Raw genomic sequence first — 22,358 nt, 5'->3', positions numbered from 1 at the left:
ATACTTCCACCATATATCACCTACTTGTCATACTTCTGTACTCTATCACCTACTTGTCATACTTCTGTCTTCTATCACCTACTTGTCATACTTCTGCCCTCTATCACCTACCTGTCATACTTCTGCCCTCTATCACCTACAAGTCATACTTCTGAACTCCATCACCTACTCATCATACTTTTGTCCTCTATCACCTACTTGTCATACTACTGTCCTCTATCACCTACTTGTCATACTTCTGTCCTCTATCACCTACTTGTCATACTACTGTCCTCTATCACCTACTAGTCATACTTCCACCATATATCACCTACTTGTCATACTTCTGTACTCTATCACCTACTTGTCATACTTCTGCCCTCTATCACCTACAAGTCATACTTCTGAACTCCATCACCTACTCATCATACTTTTGTCCTCTATCACCTACTTGTCATACTACTGTCCTCTATCACCTACTTGTCATACTTCTGCCCTCTATCACCTACTAGTCATACTTCTGTCCTCTATCACCTACTTGTCATACTTCTGTCCTCTATCACTTACTTGTCATACTTCTGTCCTCTATCACTTACTTGTCATACTTCTGTCTTCTATCACCTACTTGTCATACTCTTGTCATCTGACTTTTACAACCGAGTTGTCACCCTTTTGAATTTAACTAGTCACCTGTCACACTACTCTATTTTACTGAATTTTCGCGCATATTATTTACGTATTTTATTTCAATCATTGCTCAGAATTTAAGAATGTAAAGCTGTATGGTAATGATATTTCTGTTGATAAAGAATATGTCTATTGTTTTATTACGATATAAAGGAACAAAGAGCCAGATGATACATCGATTTTTGAAGCAGTTTTTTGCCGCAATAACAACTCAAGTTACACTGTTTTTCGACATTTTATCCTATTTGTTGTGTGGTACTGTAAATGCACGTTGATCGACGAGCTTAGCAATCAACTACCGTGTAGGACATTATCGAAATACGTTTACAAATCGACGTTAATTGTTTACTTATTGTTATTCGAAATTGAAGATTCGTCATTACATAAGTATGCTTTGTGCTATAGCAGTCTTCCAAAGCCAGTGTCATTGTTTAAGACTTGCTTAATGTTATAAACTGATCCAGACACTTAACGGATCGTCGCCAGCGGCATTTCACAAATGCACGTTAAGTGTATGTCGGTAGCTAGAAGGCAAGACTGATCAGATCATAGTAAACAATTAACAAGAAATTTATATAATTGGCGCAGGCAGTGTTCTTCAATTTGTTCGGTAAATATGTCTGTCTTTGCTATTCCTACATTGTTCTATTGTAAAGACATGATGGTAGAAATAACAATGACTGTGTTTCCGGTTTCTACCTGAACAATATATATATGTCGAATATTAGGGTAGAAACACGTGTTTCTTTTACGTAATACGAACTACTATCAGGTTTTTCCATTGTTTTTTTTTTCGCGATAAACGTATGGGACCATTTAGAACCTCAGATTTTTTTTTCATTTATCAAATCCTACATTTATTTAAACTTTAAAACATCGAATGTGGTCGGACCATCATCACGATTGATAAGGCAGGCTATCACAATTTTCACTTCATTATTACGTTTGTATACAATGAGACAACGATATTCCATTAGATAAAGACGTCACTGTTAAAAATACTTCATCTCTTCTCTGTGTCACATTTATTTAATGGAAATATTTTACAAAAGACATATAAATGAATAACACCTTTTAATCCAAATTTGGATTTAGACACAGTAGGGCCAAACAGTGAATTTAGTTGTATAATGCAGCTGTTTCGCCCTCGTCAGTGATGCTAGACGCCTTTATCATGAAGCCTGGGAAGCAACCGAGGAAAATCCAAAGTGATCTAAAGAAAACTCAAAATCTAGATGTGGGAGGTACAATAGCTGCATAATTAAAAAAAATCGTAATTTCAATATATCAGGCCCCACTTGTATAAAACATCTCAACTTGAGATTTCCTCAAGTCGAGATTTTCCTCTGCCGATATCTCCTCAAAAACAGGAACAGGAGGAAGTCCTCGGCTAGGATGTCCTGAAATTCCTTGAGGAATTTTCATACAAGATATTTTAAAGGAGATATTAGCTGAGGAAAATCTGGGCTTGAGGAAATCTCAAGTTGAGATGTTTTTCACAAGTGGGGCCTGATAATTACGCCAAGTACATTCGTATTATGGACCGTCCGACTATTGGAATGAATTAAAATATGAAAGTAAATTTATATTTCCAAACGTATTTATTTGCTCAATAATAAAAAGTTCTTAAATATAAACATTATTATTTTACAACAATTGCGAAACAAGTTATTTCAGCTTATACTAATCACTCGTGTTTGCTCCGATGTAAGCGCACAAGGGGTCTTACTGTGGAACGAGTACTTCAGGAAACCCCACATGGCGACCCCTTGTCTGTTCACGTCCAATCCAGGCGTCGAACCCTGGACGCCTTGCTGAAAGGAGAGTACGTTACCACTGCGCCATAGCTGTAATTGTTTTTAAACGTTATTCCTAATAAAGCCATCTGGACATACACTAGAACAATCTGACCCCTTCTATTTAGCTACATCTTTATTGTTTATATATATTTCTATGCTATTTGGAATATTTCCATAGATGCACCAAGTGAAGATATTGATATTTCTAAGATCTATTAACATTTCAATAAGCTTGGACGTAAAGCGTCATCAATTACACAATTTGTTCAAACATCAAAGTATTTATCCAAGATTTAAGATTTCTATGACTCTAAAATGATATTAACTTTATATATTTTACAATATCATTTTTTTCTATCCAGAGAGCCAAGCCACATACATAATAGAATCAGTAATAAGTACCGTAATTTCAGAATGTAAATACAGTACCTGCACCCATCTTTGTAGCCCAAAAACAAAAGATTTTAAAAATGCCGTCCTCCCTACGGTCCCGTGAGCCATTACGACAGAGACAGAGTGATCTCCCTTCCTCCTTCCTTTATGACGCTCACTGATGGCTGATGATTGCAGCTGAGTTCTGTGAATGAGACGGATTATCTTATGATTGCAGAATCAGGAAACTACTTAATTTCAATTTTATCCATTACTTCTATGTGACTTTAATTGAAAATAATATTTTAACACATTTTGCCTCATTAGATCATAAACAGAAAAGACTCACATGGCCTGTACTTGCTCTTGCGTTCTAAAATATGAAATACATATCAATGCGCATCATTAACGAATCAATCAGGTGGTAGTACCTCTTCTTGCGTAAAAACATTCAAGCTGAATCTGAGGTAAGTAGCTGAATGCCATGAACTGGTGAGCTTTGCTCATTAGCAATCAGGTACACATTTTATTGAATGTGTACCTGGTTGCTTATGAGCAAACTCAGTCAGCAGTGCCACTAAGCCAAAAATATTGTTAAAGTAATTCATCGATTTTAGTAATTTAGTGAATGATTGTTGTTCAGACAACACATTTCCCGAGAATCAATTCATCATTGAATTATACAGACCTGTTTCTGTATTTTTGGACGAAACTTAAAACTAATCTTTCATGGAACCAAATGACCATGCTTACTAACCTCTCCAAAGTCGCACTGTCAAGATATTTTCACACAATTGTTGACACATTGGTCACTTTCTTTGTCCCCAAATACCTTGGTACAGCCCATATATCATGCCAAGAAGCTGTCACACACAATACTGTGTTTACTTATCCATTTTATGGTGATCAGGTCACTCTTATCCTAGGTGGTACCTATATCTACCTAAACAAAAGAAAATATCCCCAGCTTCAAACTATAAAAAGTTCATGTCCATTGTGCTGCTTGATGAGTATATTTTAGACACAATTGGTCTTTTTCATGGTAATGTAAATGATGTATCTATAATTCAACTTCAAATTCGACGTCCTGAAATCTTGGCTGCAAGTAAACGACAATATGACTGATGGCCGTGGTTTCGGGGACGTCTTGTTGGGTGTGGATATGATGCTAGAACGCCGTCGATTTTACCAGCTGAAAAATCACAAGTGGACTCTAAAATAGCCAAAAGCGATCGTTCCATGGGTTGAAGAGTGTTACCATGGACGTCTAAAAACAGTAGGTTATTTTCAAGAGACCCTCTGACATGTATGACACGTTGCATCAGTAATATACTAGATATGCATGGGCTATTTTGTGCATGTAGAACATCCGAAACCAATGCAACCTCACAGTAACAAACTTGAATAGTCTGTTAATGAACAAACTTGCCAATGTCTCAATGATAGAAATAGAAAAAAGGTACCAGAAATTTGAACTGACAAACGTTATTAATATTTCTGAATTATTATCATTGTAGGGCAAGTATGGCAACAGTCATTATCAGAAATTATTTTGGATTATAAATCTATGTTAAAAAACTTTGTCAGTGTCTGAATACATGCATGTAATAGCCGCGCCCCTTTGTTTATTTTCCATTATGAAAAGAAAAACATGCTGATAAAAATTGAAATATTTTCATGATTCTGCCATCACAAGAAAATTTGTCCCGAGAACAATTTTATTGGTCCCAGAGTTCCATGAAATTTTCGATATTTCAAGTACAATGTACATATATTTGGCCAAAAATGTAAATATTTAGGTGAACAGCAGTTGTTGACAAACAGTTTTTCAAAAAAACTTAATCCAGTTAAACTTTCATAACTTGTTATATTTGTAATATCCAGCTTAATATTTGAGTTCGAAACATGCAGCAGACCTTATTTATGACGAGATGACCCAATTTAGCCAGTTGTGGGATCACTCCCAGCCCGTGGACCCGTTCCCTTATCTTTAGGGATTTGGGTTTAACCTAACGGGTTTTCTTTATTCTAATCGTAAGGGTTTGATCTCTCCCTCTTGGGGACGCCTTAGCTGTTACGTTCCCGATTTTCCCAAGTCGTCAGATGAGGATCCTCCCGGCGCAGGAGGTATCTAGGACGAGGGCAGCCCTGTGACTGATGAGGTTGTGGCCCAGCATGTTGTGTGCGGATTGCAGGCAGTTTGAGCCGATGTTTCCCGGATCCTTGTGGCGGAAGTCTGCCCACCATCTCCAGCGTCGTCCACCACCCTTTGGGGTTCTTTGGTATCTCATCGGGAGGCGCTCAGTCGGACCGCTCTCTTTCAGAAGGCACTATTGTTTCTTCAGTACTAGCCACTATCTAGAGTTTTTGAGAAGAATTCTTCTTCAACCTGGACTATTGCGTGTGCCGGGTTGTAGCTCAGTACGTCACGCATGATGAACAGATGGCCTCTCAACCAGCTAGGCTGGAATCGAGAGAGTTGATAGCCTGGCCTAGCAAGTCTGTGGACCAGGTGGTGTTCGGGCTTAAAGAACACCACAAGATGGAAAAAAGAATACTGCGTCTTTCCATCCAAATTCTGTCTTACATAGACTACCGTACGATATGTTTATATCGGGTATCCGAACTACCTGAGGGTCGGAGACAGAACAGGCCGACATTCAGGACAGAGTTACCTTACTTGCTCGTCAATGTCATGTTGGCTAGGCATTTTTCTGTTATGTAAAAAAAATGCCCAGTTGAAGAGCCTTACTTTTCCCGCCTGTTCACTGTTCCCTCTTTGGCATAACACTTTTTGCAGGACCCTTCCTTCTTTACAGGAGGATATGAAGGAGGACTCGGCGAAGAGGATTCAGGCCGAGATGGCCAGTATCTCGCAAGGGTCAGCGCCACATAAGGAGAGTGCTAAACCTTCGACTGATCAGTCTTCTGCACAGCCGAAGTTTAATCCTCGCTTCTAGGGCAACAAGGGGAAGAGCAAGAAGGTAAAGAAGCCGCCTGAGGGCAAGAAGAATGGTTCCTGACTTCATCCTATCCCTGGCCTCATCAGACGTCGAACTTGCCCGGGAGGGCGGCGGTCCTGTCTTCTCAAGTTCATGTCATTTTCTCGCAGGATCAGATTCCGGTGTTTAGACGACTCTTCTGCATGACAGGGTCTCGAGAGAGGGGAAGCACCAGGGTTTCATGTTCTGTGCTCCTTCCCCTTCCGCATTCTCCTTTTCTGCCACGATATGCAGTTGACTACTCTGGTAAAGCATCTTCCGTGCAGACTGAATGTTTTAGTTGACACTCTCTCCAGGCGCCACCAACCGGTGTTGACGAATTGGCGGCATATCCTCGATTTTCAAGATAATCAGTCACGTTCGGGACAAGCCTCTCATAAACCTGATTGTTCCCAACTTTTCTGGACAATCAGTTGCCAACTTTGGTTTCGCCGGTTCCAGATCCGCAGGCTTGGGCCATGGACGCTCTATCTCTGGACTTTGAAGGGATGCCTATGCAATGCCTCCGTTCAATTTGGTCGGCAGGGTGCTGCAGAAGTTGCGGAAGCATCATTGTTCCGTACCTCTGTTAGATCCTCGGTGGCTGAGGTGGGACTCTTGAATCAACGATCTTAGAAAATCACTTTTATATTGTAAGCCTATTACGTAGAAGTATGAACAGTGGCATCATCTCTTTGATCCAAATAACGATTCTTTAAATCTTTAAAGCATGTTTTCAATCTATATTATTAGAAGGAAGTCATAGAGAATAGGCTAAAACAATGTGCATTATGTAACGTTATTAGAATGAAGTCATAGAGAATAGACTAAAACATTGTGCGTTATGTAACGTTATTGAAAGAAAGTGATAGAGAATAGACTAAAACACTGTGCGTTATGTAAAGTTATTAAAAGAAAGTAATAGAGAATAGACTAAAACATTGTACGTTATGTAAAGTTATTAGAAGAAAGTAATAGAGAATAGACTATAACAATATGCATTATGTAACGTTATTAGAAGAAAGTAAAAGAGAATAGACTATAACAATATGCATTATGTAACGTTATTAGAATGAAGTCATAGAGAATAGACTAAAACATTGTGCGTTATGTAACGTTATTAAAAGAAAGTAATAGAGAATAGACTAAAACATTGTGCGTTATGTAAAGTTATTAAAAGAAAGTAATAGGGAATAGACTAAAACATTGTGCGTTATGTAAAGTTATTAGAAGAAAGTAATAAAGAATAGACTATAACAATATGCATTATGTAACGTTATTAGAAGAAAGTAATAGAGAATAGACTATAACAATATGCATTATGTAACGTTATTAGAAGAAAGTAATAGAGAATAGACTATAACAATATGCATTATGTAAAGTTATTAGAAGAAAGTAATAGAGAATAGACTAAAACATTGTGCGTTATGTAACGTTATTAGAAGAAAGTAATAGAGAATAGACTATAACAATATGCATTATGTAACATTATTAGAAGAAAGTAATAGAGAATAGACTATAACAATATGCATTATGTAACGTTATTAGAAGAAAGTAATAGAGAATAGACTATAACAATATGCATTATGTAAAGTTATTAGAAGAAAGTAATAAAGAATAGACTAAAACATTGTGCGTTATGTAAAGTTATTAGAAGAAAGTAATAGATAATAGACTATAACAATATGCATTATGTAACATTATTAGAAGAAAGTAATAGAGAATAGACTATAACAATATGCATTATGTAACGTTATTAGAAGAAAGTAATAGAGAATAGACTATAACAATATACATTATGTAACGTTATTAGAAGAAAGCAATAGAGAATAGACTATAACAATATGCATTATGTAACGTTATTAGAAGAAAGTGATAGAGAATAGACTATAACAATATTCATTATGTAACGTTATTAAAAGGTAGGAATTAATCATGAAACTGTTTCTAGATATGGCAGCTGCAGTGATTTTACATGCCGCTTCCTCCATTGTAATGATACATAAAATAGACATCGTCCTTTACGTTTTCCTCCGCCTCTTCATTGTCTTCATTGACCAGGATTTCAGGTCTGTCTGTCTACTGTTTTCACAATTTAGAGCAACGTTAGTATAAGTATGCCTAGGTAACATACAAAAGAATGAATTACCTTTATACAACAATATCCGTTTTTCGAAAAAAAGAGATACAGGTGCGATAAAATTCGTCTGTAGAATTTTCAGTAACCATGCTTCCTACATTAAAATTCTGACGAAAGTGACAGCCTGAATGTGATACTGTTTGCTCAATAAGTGGAATCAATTGTATATCTTTTTAAAGAACGCAAAAGATCTTTTGATCATTCTTCAACACCCCCTTCCAGAAAACATTTTCCCTCCCTGTACACTAACATACCTCATTCTAAACTCGTTGTCAACTGTACTGAAAAGGGATGAATACATATCTTCGTCAAGACCGGTGGTATGACCTACCAACAGACTATTGGCATACTATGGGAACAAACTGTGTCCCTCTCTTGGCTGACATTTTGTTATCTTACTAAGAGAGCTTATCAAAACAATTTCAAGTTTAGAGATATTGATCACGTCTTGTCTTTAATAACAGGAATCAGATTTATCATGTCTATCACATTTACCCACTAGGACTGGAAATCAAGGACATGGTCTAGTTTTCTAAACTGTTTTATAAACAATGTTTCATAGCTGGCTCTGTCTAACTGTTCAACCAAGCCTTTGTCTAGAATACTAACCACCATTCTATGAACTATTAAATTTGGGTTTTATTGTAATACTGTTTGCTCAAGAAGTGGAATTGATAGTATGTGGATTTTGATGAACTCCAAAGAGCCTTTGACCAATCTTCAACTCTTTCTTCTGAAAACATTTCTTCTATATGAAGATTTCCCCACCCTGTACACCACCGTACCCAATTTAAAACTGAAGGAACCCCTTCGTTCTCTTGTTATGAGAGCTTCTTCTTCAAGAAAGGTGAACGGCGGTATAAATGTATGGTTGTAAACTATCCTGAAGCGTGTTTCGTAAAATTTACATCCAAATCAAAGAAATATAGAAAATCATTCTGGTTGACAACAACTTTTTCGGGTTCAGTGATAAGATTTTCCTTAAGATATTTGCATACCTATGGGGATCGACTACACCCTTTTGTTGGCTGGCTTGTTTTTGTTTTCGTTCGAGGTTGAATTTATTTAAAAGCTTATCAAAACAGGTAACAAAAACCTTGCAAAGTCGTCTACTTTCACCTTCAGATATGTTGATGATGCCTTGTCTTTGAATAACAAGAAATTTAATGACCATGTCCATCGTAAATCCACCAGAACTGGGAATAAAATATATGACAGGCTGTTCTATCTCGATCTTTTCTTACAACGAAGCCAACATGGACAACTTTCCATCAACCCGTATAATAAACGTGATGAATTCAATTTTCCTGTTGTGAATTTCCCATTTCTGGATAGAAATATTCCTGTATCCTCAACCTATGGTATGTCACAGTTGATTTGATATCAAACGTATGGACCTGGTCCCATTATCGCGATTGTCGTGCAAGAAGTCGTCAACTGACTGCCAAACAACGGTTCAAAAGATGCAGGTTGATGAAAATTATTGGAAAGATTTGTGGTCGCATTGAGAAATATTATATTTCTTTGTGTGACATGACGCTGGACGTATTTGTTGCTCGTTAGATCGCCTGTTGGTGACATTTTTTTACTTGTATTGACCATGATTTACATGGTGGGCGTCGTCGATGAAGCAAAATACACTTGCTCTTCCGGAACACCTGGAGTTATTTTCCTTGCAATTTTTAGAAGTCTCTGTGTAAATATTTCTTTTGTTCAAATTTTGCCCTAGTTTTATGGAAGAAGTTGAGTTTGAATTATGAAGATGTTGCCATTTATTTTCTCTCTTTTTTTCTACATCGGTCAACTACGTTAATCGTTTCCTACAAATAATAGGGAAACTTTTCCATTCAGTTGTAATATTTTAATCCCCCTATCGTATTTTTTCCATTTATAGGTAGGGACATGGTTATACATTGATTCGATATCCAAGGGTGATTCAAATTATGAGAAAGATATCTGGTTGTCATAATTATATCAATGGGAAATAATTCATTTTTGCAATATGAAGCTGAACGCTTTTCTTATGCGCGGTTATCGATGAAACAGAAGACGCCTTCAACTTGTTTTATGGATATTCGTACAAGTCTTTCTTTTGTTCAGATTTTCCCCTAATTTCAACAAGTTTGCATCCAGAATATATGGACTCTTTTATATGTTCTTTGCTTTTTTGATCAAAGATACTTTGTTCCTAATATGACATTTCAAACATTACATATTGTATAAGATGACAGATGACGCTTGTAAAACACTTTTATTGATTTGTTCACACATAAAACATCGTGGTCATCACAATAATCTAAGCATGTCACATGCAAATCTGCAGTAGGTTTATAGATGTGCCTTTTATTAATAATAATATGTCCTAAGAATGTAGATTTGTAGTCTTCAACAGTTTGTAAAACGATCATAGTTGCACACTCTGTGGGCACGGTCATATGATGTGTTCCCTGGGCAATTGTACAGATGGGATACTCCATCGACACATTTGTAGAACGTTCTGCAGTCGTTTGGATTCGGGTATGGTCCTCCGGTTGTAGAATTATTACAATCGATGAAGTCTGTGTAATGAAAATATTTATCAAAAATGATTTCAATAAACTTTATCAAAGCGATTGCATCATCGTTCTTGATCTTCTAATAGGCTTTGTCACCTTATTACGTTATTTGTCTTCATACTTTGAAATAGATAATATAGGTGTTACATGCATCTTTAAACGTATCATGTTATCGTTCTTTATCTCTACATTAAATTACATATTTTCTTTGTAACTCTACAGCAAATTACATATTCATTCCATGTAGCGTTTGAAGCAAATACCGTGAAGATTTTAAACCTTTTTCTGAAACAGATTGCAATTGTCGGAATGCGCTTTCAGGTACTACACTCTTATCTTCCTTTACTATTGTTGGATTGTGTTACCAGCTTCTAGATATAGTGTTCTTACCTTTCTGTGTAGTTGTCAGACAGTGTTACCAGCTTCTAGATATAGTGTTCTTACCTTTCTGTGTAGTTGTCAGACAGTGTACCAGCTTCTAGATATAAGTATATTTACCTTCCTGCGTAGTGGTCGGAATTGGCGTGGTTGTCTCTGTCATTGTTGTCGTGTCAAAAGACGTTGTTGGAACTGGAAGAGGATCTGGGAAATCGCCATCAGCATAATTGATTAAGGTATCCTTTACTGCGTTAAGGAGAGGATATGGTCCAGTGGAAAGGGAACAGTTTCCTCTAAAGTCATCCAAGTCCAAAGACCAAACCATTACTCCACCGTAATCCTCGCTTATCAGCCACAACATCTGTAAACACATAATTCTTATTTTACTTCATTGTATCAATACATTGGTTTGAAAACCAGTTGGCAAGGGCAACAAATGAGAAATAGAACAGCAAAGGACGGTACCAGAAATTGTTGAATACTTCTTCTCCTAGACAACGTATTATCATCTATACATACTTTCTTTCGAGATATTGTACAATCACTACAACATGAAACAACAAGGACACAAACACATCAGCATAACCATAATCCAAACTCAAAGTCAATAAAAACAATGGCAAAATTTGAACAAAAGAAAGATTTTACACGGAGACTCCTGAAAAAGTACAAGGGAAGCAAGTAAGCGTCAATCCAAATAAGTGATGTCACAGCCTTAAATGAGAACAAGGTATACAACAACTGAACCAACAGGCAAACTAACGAACATCAAACACGTCCAAATCGCACAAACAAAAAGAATATTTCCCGATTAAATCACTTTAACAATCTTCCCCATAACTTCAGAAACCTACATTTTTTGAAACCTATATTACGAGTTTGTTCGTCAGATGACGATTTCTTGCACAAAAGTTCGTAATAAAAGGAATAGGCCATGAAAAATTGATTTAACTGCGAGGTGTTAACACCATACGTTTTGGAAGCAAGAATGTTGCTATCCAGAAATGTAAAATTCTCAATAGGGAAATTGAATTCATAACGTTTATGTAATTCAATCCTTGATACCATACCATTATTACAACACACCTTCCTTTCCTAGATATTGTGCCATGAATATTTTCACATTTTCTCTGCGAGATAACAAACTTTCCTTCCTTGATGCTGTACTCTCATCGCATCCTTACTCTTCTCAAGGACACTGCACCAGCACTACACATACTTCCTCTCCTAGATCTGTTCCATCTCATCAACATATCCCCCTATTTGATACCGTACTATCTCTACAACATATCCCCATCTAGATACAGTTCTATCTCTACAACATATCCCCATCTAGATATAGTACTATCTCTACAACATATCCCCTCTAGATACAGTTCTATCTCTACAACATGCCCCCTCTAGATACAGTACTATCTCTACAACATATCCCCCTCTAGATACAGTACTATCTCTGCAACATATCCCCCTCTAGATACAGTACTATCTCTGCAACATATCCCCCTCTAGATACAGTACTATCTCTACAACATATCCCCCTCTAGATACAGTACTCTCTCTGCAACACATCCCCCTCTAGATACAGTACTATCTCTACAACACATCCCCCTCTAGATACAGTACTATCTCTACAACACATCCCCCTCTAGATACAGTACTATCTCTACAACACATCCCCCTCTAGATACAGTACTATCTCTACAACACATCCCCCTCTAGATACAGTACTATCTCTACAACACATCCCCCTCTAGATACAGTACTATCTCTACAACACGTCCCCCTCTAGATACAGTGTTATCTCTACAACACATCCCCCTCTAGATACAGTACTATCTCTACAACACATCCCCCTCTAGATACAGTACTATCTCTACAACACATCCCCCTCTAGATACAGTGTTATCTCTACACTTATTCCTCTCCTAGATACTGCAACTCACTCCCCCTTAACACTTTACTGTTTTCTATATAAGTAAAAGACAAACCACTGCAACTCTTCATTTTGGTGCTTTCATGCTTCCGAACTGCACCACGCTTTGTTTTAAACAAACTGACGTGTCACCTAGGGTATTTGGAATTTCAAAAGAAAAATACTTATCTGTACAAACAGACGGTATCTGATTTTCATACTGTCTTGATAGATCGGAAATAGCATCATATATACGATTTGCCTATGCGATTTAAAGTGAAAATGCCTACCTTTCGAACGATAACAGCTGGGTCATCGTATCCAATCCATAGGTTATTCGAACCGTACTTAATAATTGCATCTCCTAGATCTGCGACTTGTGCTGGTAAATCACAAAGCTACAATGCAAAATATTGACGTGTTAATATGTCACTGATAACATTACATGTTTATCTTAACATCAAAATGATGTGTCAATAAAGTTGTTTAATTACCTCATAGTAGGCCATGAAACCTTCCTCTTCTGTGAATGGTGCCTTCAGGCTTGGCCCTTCAATAGGCAATCCGACCGCTGCTCCCATATTTTCGTCAGACACATTAAAACCACGTCCGAAGGTGGCGACACCTATGTTTATTTTTTGTTTATCGACTCCACGCATTTCCCAATAATCCGCTGACCAAATCTAAAGAGTAAATGTTCTGTTAATGATTCGGCGAAGATCACATGCTCTGGTCAGTGTTTACAAACGCTTTATTATGTCATTCAACTTCATTCATGTCTTTAACACAATGGTTCCTTGTCATAAAATTGGATCAATTTACTAAATAATTCAATTGTTTTCAACGTGTGTGAGAGTAGTTTATTTTCTTACATAGTTTAGATTGGCATCGGTTCCAGTTTGATACGGAAAGGGTCTCAGCTGACTGTGATGCCCTGTAACTCCATCCCAAAAACCATGCATGTCAAACGTCTGGATATTAAGGAAATCTACATTTCTGTAATAATTAGGAAATGACATTCAATTACTTGAATTAATGAGCTTCTTACTTATGTCGTTAACTCGATTTATGAAGCTTTAAAATGTCCACATCAAATACGAATCAAAGAATGAATTCGGAGTATGAATGCCTTACTCTGCCAGGGATTTCACATCATAAGCATAGTCAATGTGGCTCTGCTCCGCAGCCACCGCAGCAGACAACAGCAAAGAAATCGACTCCGCATCAATTTCACTCCTAAATAACTGGAAAAATCACGAAGATAAATATTACTTCAATTAAAGATATATCTCCGATACAGCTCATTCAACTAGTTATTAATCAAATCATCGTTACAGTGTACGACATCATGTATTTGATCAATATTTTCAGGAGAAAGGTGATGAACCAATGACAGCCAAGCTTTTGTATATTTACTGAGGAAAGACATTCATAGTATAAAATATTGTTATATTCAGTGTTGAAAGCAAGCACTCATGTATAAGAACATCCAGATTATTCTGGCATAAAATAAGACACATGTATTCCTTGTCCGAAATCCTCTTTCAATACTGTCATTGCAGATTATTTTAACCAAACACCATAAGGACCCTAGTTAGATAAAAAAAAATTAGGACAAAGCCACAATTGGCCTGGTTGCTGGATGAGTGCAATGTTATATATCGTGCTCAAAACAACGTTTCAGCCAATGAGAGGCTATTACGCTCAAAACAACATCTCAACCAATGAGAGGCAAAGGCTGCCATCTTGGATTTTCCTCGCCAGACTGTTGAAAATGACTAAGTTACAAAGCCTGGAAAATCCAGGAAAATGTCTGGAATGAATCCATGATAGGAGGTGCACATTTTCAACATATATATATACACCCTACAAATTATCAAGCTTCTACAGAAAAAACTCTAGGAGGAGTTGATTCTACAAAACTGGTACCCCTTTTCCCCGCCCGCCCGCCCGGTTTTCACCATACTATAACACGGATTTGCACTATGCACACCGGCCAATCAATGTATATCCTGAAAACCAGTGTATATAGTGATATCCTTGAGAAAGTTTTTAATTTAAGTAAATATGCCGGATGCCTTGCTCATGAAGTATATGTTTTCTGCACAATACATATATATATATATATGCTTTATTCAAAATGTCAGTTAAAATAAATCATACTATTGAAAATACTGTCCTGATTCCGATATTTAACGTAGATCTTGATTTGATTTGATTTTCCATCACAAAACACAACAAACAACCGGCTCACCCTTTAATATAACTCCGGAAGTGTATCATAGTATAACGAAATGGTCACGTGATCAAGACATCATAAACAAAGAGTTCGGTTCTTTAAATGTGAACCAAATCAAAGTCAAACTGTAAAATGACGTAAATTTTTGTTATTATCTGTCAAAATTTCATGTCGTTTTACAACAGTATTTGTGATGCGGTAATTAAATGATACCTCAAATGCAATTGGAAAAATGTTTAGTTAAAATATCTAAAAATTATTACGCCATTATTGTGTATATCATGAGGTAAGTGCATAATGAAGTAGATCATCGGGTCATTGTACCGTGAAGTAGATGTCATCAGGTCATTGTCAGTAAAATTTAGATTTAGCATTAGGGGTTAAATGAGTAGAAAATGAGATACGAGTTAAAAATGATCAATTCCATATTCATGTGATCCCCCTGTCTGTCCATGTATCCAAACATGCAAAGCCCCTCTGTCCTTTCTTTGCGATACCCTGTCTGTTCACATGCCCTCAGTCTTTCCATGGCCCGTGTCTGTCCACGCCACATCCTGTCTGTCCACTTCACAAGTTGCCTGTTAATTCCACGTTAAGTCCTATTTTAGCGTGATCCTCTGTCTGTCCTCTTGTCCTTTTCGGTGCAAGTGCACCCGTCTGTTCACACGAGCCACAAAACCTTCAATCGTCCATTCATGCAATATCCCTTCTATCCGAGTTGCTCCTTGTCTGTCGATATAAACGACCGCCTATCTAAACGAGACTATGTCTGTCCACGTGATCCCCTGTCTGTCCACATGGTCCCCTTGTCTGTCCACTCGTGCCCCTATCTATCCAAGTCTGTTCACAACTTTCTAAGTGAATGTCTGTCGGAGTGGCCCGTTGTGTGTTCACGCTAAGCCCCTCCCCTCCCTATCGTCTGTCCACGCATCCCTGTCTCTCCTCGTGGCTCCGTCTGTCCACATGGTCCCCTGTCTGTCCACTCGTGCCACTATATAACCAAGTCCGTTCAAAACTTTCTCCTGAGTAAACAGCTAATAGGTAGTGATATTAATTGCAATACTGAAAGACCCTTTAATGTCTTATTCGCAACGCAAGTCATGGTGTCTTCTTTGAATAAAAAATACATGTAATATTCAACAGAATGCAATTTCATGTTAATTATTTGTTTTTAGTTAACTTTGCCATTAATCTTACATATAGTGATTATAATCAAATTCAGCTTACCTGAACAAGAGTTGCAAAGTTTTTCTTGTCGGTTTCTTCGTTAGATCCTGACCTTTGAGCTGGGTACAACCATGCTAAATCAATGCCGTCGAATCCATAATCTTTCATAAATTGTATGGCTGAGCTAACAAAGGACCTCCTCCTCTTAGGTCGTGAAACCATGAAAGAAAAACTCTCACTGCCTTGCTCCCATCCTCCCACGGATATCAACACCTTCAGATCAGTGTTATTTGTTCGAAGTGCGGTAACACTATCGTATCTGTCATTTATTACAGGAATTACATTAATAGATTTAAAGTTTTGTTATATAATACAGCAAACTATGATAATATACCATTGTGTATTATATATTGTGTAATACTATTACAATATATCACTTACTGTGTAATACTATTACAATATATCACTTACTGTGTAATACTATTACAATATATCACTTACTGTGTAATACTATTACTATATATCACTTACTGTGTTATACTATTACTATATATCACTTACTGTGTAATACTTTTACAATATATCACTTGCTGTGTTATACTATATATATCACTTACTGTGTTATACTATTACTATATATCACTTACTGTGTAATACTTTTACAATATATCACTTACTGTGTTATACTATTACAATATATCACTTACTGTGTTATACTATTACTATATATCACTTACTGTGTAATACTTTTACAATATATTACGTACTGTGTAGTACTATTACAATATATCACGTACTGTGTAATACTATTACAATATATCACTTACTATATAATAGTTTTATGATATCCCATATGCAGATCAGTGTTATTTGTTTGGTAAAGTTATTGTATTTGTTATTAATCAAATTAAATTAACGCGTCTATTGCAATAGTTTTACAGTATACACTTTAACTGAATCACAATATACCACCTGATGTGTACTGCAATTACAACATACCACCTGATGTAACATAGTGTTATTATATACCACTTGATGTAACATAGTGTTATAATATACCACCTGATGTAACATAGTGTTATAATATACCACCTGATGTAACATAGTGTTATAATATACCACCTGATGTAACATAGTGTTATAATATACCACCTGATGTAACATAGTGTTATAATATACCACCTGATGTAACATAGTGTTATAATAAACCACCTGATGTAGCATAGTGTTATAATATACCACCTGATGTAACATAGTGTTATAATATACCACCTGATGTAACATATTGTTATAATATACCACCTGATGTAACATAGTGTTATAATATACCACCTGATGTAACATAGTGTTATGATATACCACCTGATGTAACATAGTGTTATGATATACCACCTGATGTAACATAGTGTTATAATATACCACCTGATGTAACATAGTGTTATGATATACCACCTGATGTAACATAGTGTTATGATATACCACCTGATGTAACATAGTGTTATAATATACCACCTCCTCTTTCAACAGAATACCACTTACTACGTAATGGTAATATAGTACTCAGTGTTTTTACAAACTGTACCCAGGAGGCGGGAAACACAATGCAATCCACTTCACTTATGATACAGAAAAATCACACATTTAAATAATATGGTCTGTTTCGTTGTTTCTAAAACAAGTTTGATACTTTTTGGCTTCTCGTCAATGTGTATGTTTTTGTTGTGCAGTAATGAACACGTTTACCTATAAACTGGCTACTGAAAGTGTCGGTTATTGCATATTAAGATACAACAACTTGAGGCCGATAGAAAGTAAACGTAGTTAATCATAATGTAAAGTTTCGCCATCAAACAGTATAAACTTACATGCCGGTGTAGTTCGAGCCAACTGGCTCAAGAGTGTTATCATCAGATACTTTGGCAAACGCTACAATAATATGAGTACAAAGAAACGGGTCGATGTCCTGGGCCTGGAACTGCCCATCTCCAGGACGATCTTCCGACCATGTGCTCACATAACATACTCGTCGGAACACTAGAAAAAACAATCATCAAATTTACATATATAATTTTGTAAGAGTTTTGTTGCGATTTCAATTGCAAATGTTTTCAAATAATGGATTACATCGAAACTCGTAACCTTATAAAAAAAATATGTAACTCACGTTTTGGAGTGCTTTCTTCGGTATATACATCTTTAATGGTGTTGATTAGTGGGAAGCTGACATCAGAAATGTTGCAGTATTGGCTGTAATCGTCGAAAGTGAGCGAAAACATTGAAATGCCACCGTATTCTTGGCCAACCACCCATTCCGCCTGTTAACACACATACGCATTAGACATGTCCTTAAGTCAAGAAATAGTAAGAAAAGAATGAATTTGGAAAATGAATTAACAAGCATGCTACAGGGATGATACAAGCTTTTAACGTCTATTTAATGATAACAGATACTTTCCGTCAGTTAAACTTGTAAAACCCTTGTATCCTTGGTATTGCATAGAGATCTTGTTGCTTAGACTTGTCATTGTCATTACAAAGATTATATATGTTAACCCATATATTCTTAAAGAAACGTCTTAGTTCTTACGTATATAATTCATATAAAATTTCATTAATGAGTTAATGCATTGTATTGAAATGTCTGTTAAAATATAGTTTACACACCAGTCACCAGGAAACAACAAAAAGACAAAGTAAAAACAATCAATCTTTACATTTTGAAGACATTTTTTCACTTTGATATTGTTCCTTAAAAAAACAATAATCGTCTTTCTTTTGATGTTATACGCACTAACGGAACAGCCTGACCATTGATGGAATAGCAAAGCAGTTGATTCCAATTTCGCGTGAAAGTTTGTCAGCTGCAGGAAGTAAACAGGAAGTAGTTCCACAATAACGTCATCATTTTTATAACGTATTGGTGAGATGTTTTTCATATTACCATTTCCTAGGTTATGTGAGTATTGCTACTTAACGGGCACTTCATTACTGATTCGAATTCATTACCTCCACTGTTCATGTTCATAACGTTTACAGTTCGGGTTCATTACCTCCACTGTTCATGTTCATAACGTTTACAGTTCGGGTTCATTAACTCCACTTTTCAGGTTCATAACGTTTACAGTTCGGGTTCATTACCTCCACTGTTCAGGTTCATAACGTTTACAGTTCGGGTTCATTACCTCCACTGTACAGGTTCATTACCTCCACTGTTCAGGTTCATAACGTTTAAAGTTCGGGTTCATTACCTCCACTGTTCAGGTTCATAACGTTTACAGTTCGGGTTCATTACCTCCACTGTTCAGGTTCATAATGTTTACAGTTCGGGTTCATTACCTCCACTGTTCAGGTTCATAACGTTTACAGTTCGGGTTCATTACCTCCACTGTACAGGTTCATTACCTCCACTGTACAGGTTCATTACCTCCACTGTTCAGGTTCATAACGTTTACAGTTCGGGTTCATTACCTCCACTGTTCAGGTTCATAACGTTTACAGTTCGGGTTCATTACCTCCACTGTTCAGGTTCATAACGTTTACAGTTCGGGTTCATTACCTCCACCAATCAGGTAGAACACATTTACTGTTCGGTGTCATTACGTCCACTGTTCAGGTTCATCGCATTTACTGTTCGGGTTCATTACCTCCACTTTTCAGGTTCATAACGTTTACAGTTCGGGTTCATTACCTCCACTGTTCAGGTTCATAACGTTTACAGTTCGGGTTCATTACCTCCACTGTACAGGTTCATTACCTCCACTATTCAGGTTCATAACGTTTAAAGTTCGGGTTTTTACCTCCACTGTTCATGTTCATAACGTTTACAGTTCGGGTTCATTACCTCCACTGTTCAGGTTCATAATGTTTACAGTTCGGGTTCATTATATTTAAAAGTAACTCCACTGTTCAGGTTCATAACGTTTACAGTTCGGGTTCATTACCTCCACTGTACAGGTTCATTACCTCCACTGTTCAGGTTCATAACGTTTAAAGTTCGGGTTCATTACCTCCACTGTTCATGTTCATAACGTTTACAGTTCGGGTTCATTACCTCCACTGTTCAGGTTCATAATGTTTACAGTTCGGGTTCATTACCTCCACTGTTCAGGTTCATAACGTTTACAGTTCGGGTTCATTACCTCCACTGTACAGGTTCATTACCTCCACTGTACAGGTTCATTACCTCCACTGTTCAGGTTCATAACGTTTACAGTTCGGGTTCATTACCTCCACTGTTCAGGTTCATAACGTTTACAGTTCGGGTTCATTACCTCCACTGTTCAGGTTCATAACGTTTACAGTTCGGGTTCATTACCTCCACCAATCAGGTAGAACACATTTACTGTTCGGTTTCATTACGTCCACTGTTCAGGTTCATCGCATTTACTGTTCGGGTTCATTACCTCCACTGTTCAGGTTCATAACGTTTACAGTTCGGGTTCATTACCTCCACTGTTCAGGTTCATAACGTTTACAGTTCGGGTTCATTACCTCCACTGTTCAGGTTCATAACGTTTACAGTTCGGGTTCATTACCTCCACTGTTCAGGTTCATAACGTTTACAGTTCGGGTTCATTACCTCCACTGTTCAGGTTCATAACGTTTACAGTTCGGGTTCATTACCTCCACCAATCAGGTAGAACACATTTACTGTTCGGGTTCATTACGTCCACTGTTCAGGTTCATCGCATTTACTGTTCGGGTTTATTACAAAAGCTCGGTTTTATTTACAAATTACAGTTTCTTTTTTCCTCCGATAGACTACTCATACACAACATATGGATATATATGTCTCTTTCATAAAAAGTAACTAGACCTGATTCGAAAACTGAAGCAGATTTTGTCACAAGAGGTGAACATGTATCCAACATTAACATACCTTCTCCCTTACGCTATTAACATCATCATAGCCGATCCACTGAGAATCTTGAACGTAGTAAGGCTCACCATAATCACTATACCCTGTGCCATCGCCGTTTTGAATAGCGTAACAAATCTGAAATTAAAAATAAAATGTCATTATTACTTCTTGGTTCTCTTTTAAATATATATATTTATGAATGAGTATTGGACACAAATACTAATGCAAATGCGAGAATTTACACTTTTATATGAAAAATCAAGTTTATGGTGACACCGATTTCTGACTATAATATTTCATACAATCACTGTTTATAGTGACACAAATTTGTGACTCTACTATTTCATGCTATAAATATTAATAGTGAAAGGAAGGACTAAATTGTTACTGCTGTTTTCAGATTTGAACTTGCTGACAGGAAAATTAAACGTCGTAATCCTGTTTTGGTTTTGTTTGCATAGCTTCACGTACCACGTGTATATACTACAGATAACACCACGTGTATATATTACAGATAACACGACGTGTATATACTACAGATAACACCACGTGTATATACTACAGATAACACCACGTGTGTATATACTACAGATAACACCACGTGTGTATATACTACAGATAACACCACGTGTATATACTACAGATAACACCACGTGTGTATATACTACAGATAACACCACGTGTAAATACTACAGATAACACCACGTGTGTATATACTACAGATAACACGACGTGTATATACTACAGATAACACCACGTGTGTATATACTACAGATAACACCACGTGTGTATATACTACAGATAACACCACGTGTGTATATACTACAGATAACACCACGTGTATATACTACAGATAACACCACGTGTATATACTACAGATAACACCACGAGTATATACTACAGACAACACCACGTGTATATACTACAGACAACACCACGTGTGTATATACTACAGATAACACCACGTGTGTATATACTACAGATAACACCACGTGTATATACTACAGATAACACCACGTGGGTATATACTACAGATAACACCACGTGTATATACTACAGATAACACCACGTGTGTATATACTACAGATAACACCACGTGTGTATATACTACAGATAACACCACGTGTATATACTACAGATAACACCACGTGTATAAAATACAGATAACACCACGTATGTATATACTACAGATAACACCACGTGTATATACTACAGATAACACCACGTGTATATACTACAGATAACACCACGTGTATATACTACAGATAACACCACGTGTGTATATACT

At 36.8% G+C, this 22,358-nt stretch overlaps 1 protein-coding gene across 1 annotated transcript in view; it reads right to left on the bottom strand.

The window, feature by feature from the left end:
- Window positions 1–10,343: 10,343 nt before the first annotated feature.
- LOC132551031 (uncharacterized) overlaps window positions 10,344–22,358 on the bottom strand; it is a 41,527-nt gene continuing 29,512 nt past the window's right edge. Inside the window, exons 14-23 of the mRNA XM_060215133.1 lie at window positions 21,089–21,205; window positions 18,374–18,524; window positions 18,075–18,243; window positions 16,270–16,528; window positions 13,938–14,047; window positions 13,676–13,799; window positions 13,298–13,486; window positions 13,094–13,201; window positions 11,012–11,252; window positions 10,344–10,516 (exon numbers count right to left, since the gene is read on the bottom strand). Coding sequence (XP_060071116.1) covers window positions 10,344–10,516; window positions 11,012–11,252; window positions 13,094–13,201; window positions 13,298–13,486; window positions 13,676–13,799; window positions 13,938–14,047; window positions 16,270–16,528; window positions 18,075–18,243; window positions 18,374–18,524; window positions 21,089–21,205 — 1,641 coding nt within the window. The remainder of the gene's footprint in view (window positions 10,517–11,011; window positions 11,253–13,093; window positions 13,202–13,297; window positions 13,487–13,675; window positions 13,800–13,937; window positions 14,048–16,269; window positions 16,529–18,074; window positions 18,244–18,373; window positions 18,525–21,088; window positions 21,206–22,358) is intronic.

Source organism: Ylistrum balloti, unplaced genomic scaffold, assembly GCF_031769215.1.
Source record: "Ylistrum balloti isolate Yb309-2 unplaced genomic scaffold, AGI_CSIRO_Ybal_v1 Utg370168, whole genome shotgun sequence".
NCBI lineage: Eukaryota > Metazoa > Mollusca > Bivalvia > Pectinida > Pectinidae > Ylistrum > Ylistrum balloti.
This window is presented reverse-complemented; position numbering and strand designations above follow the sequence as displayed.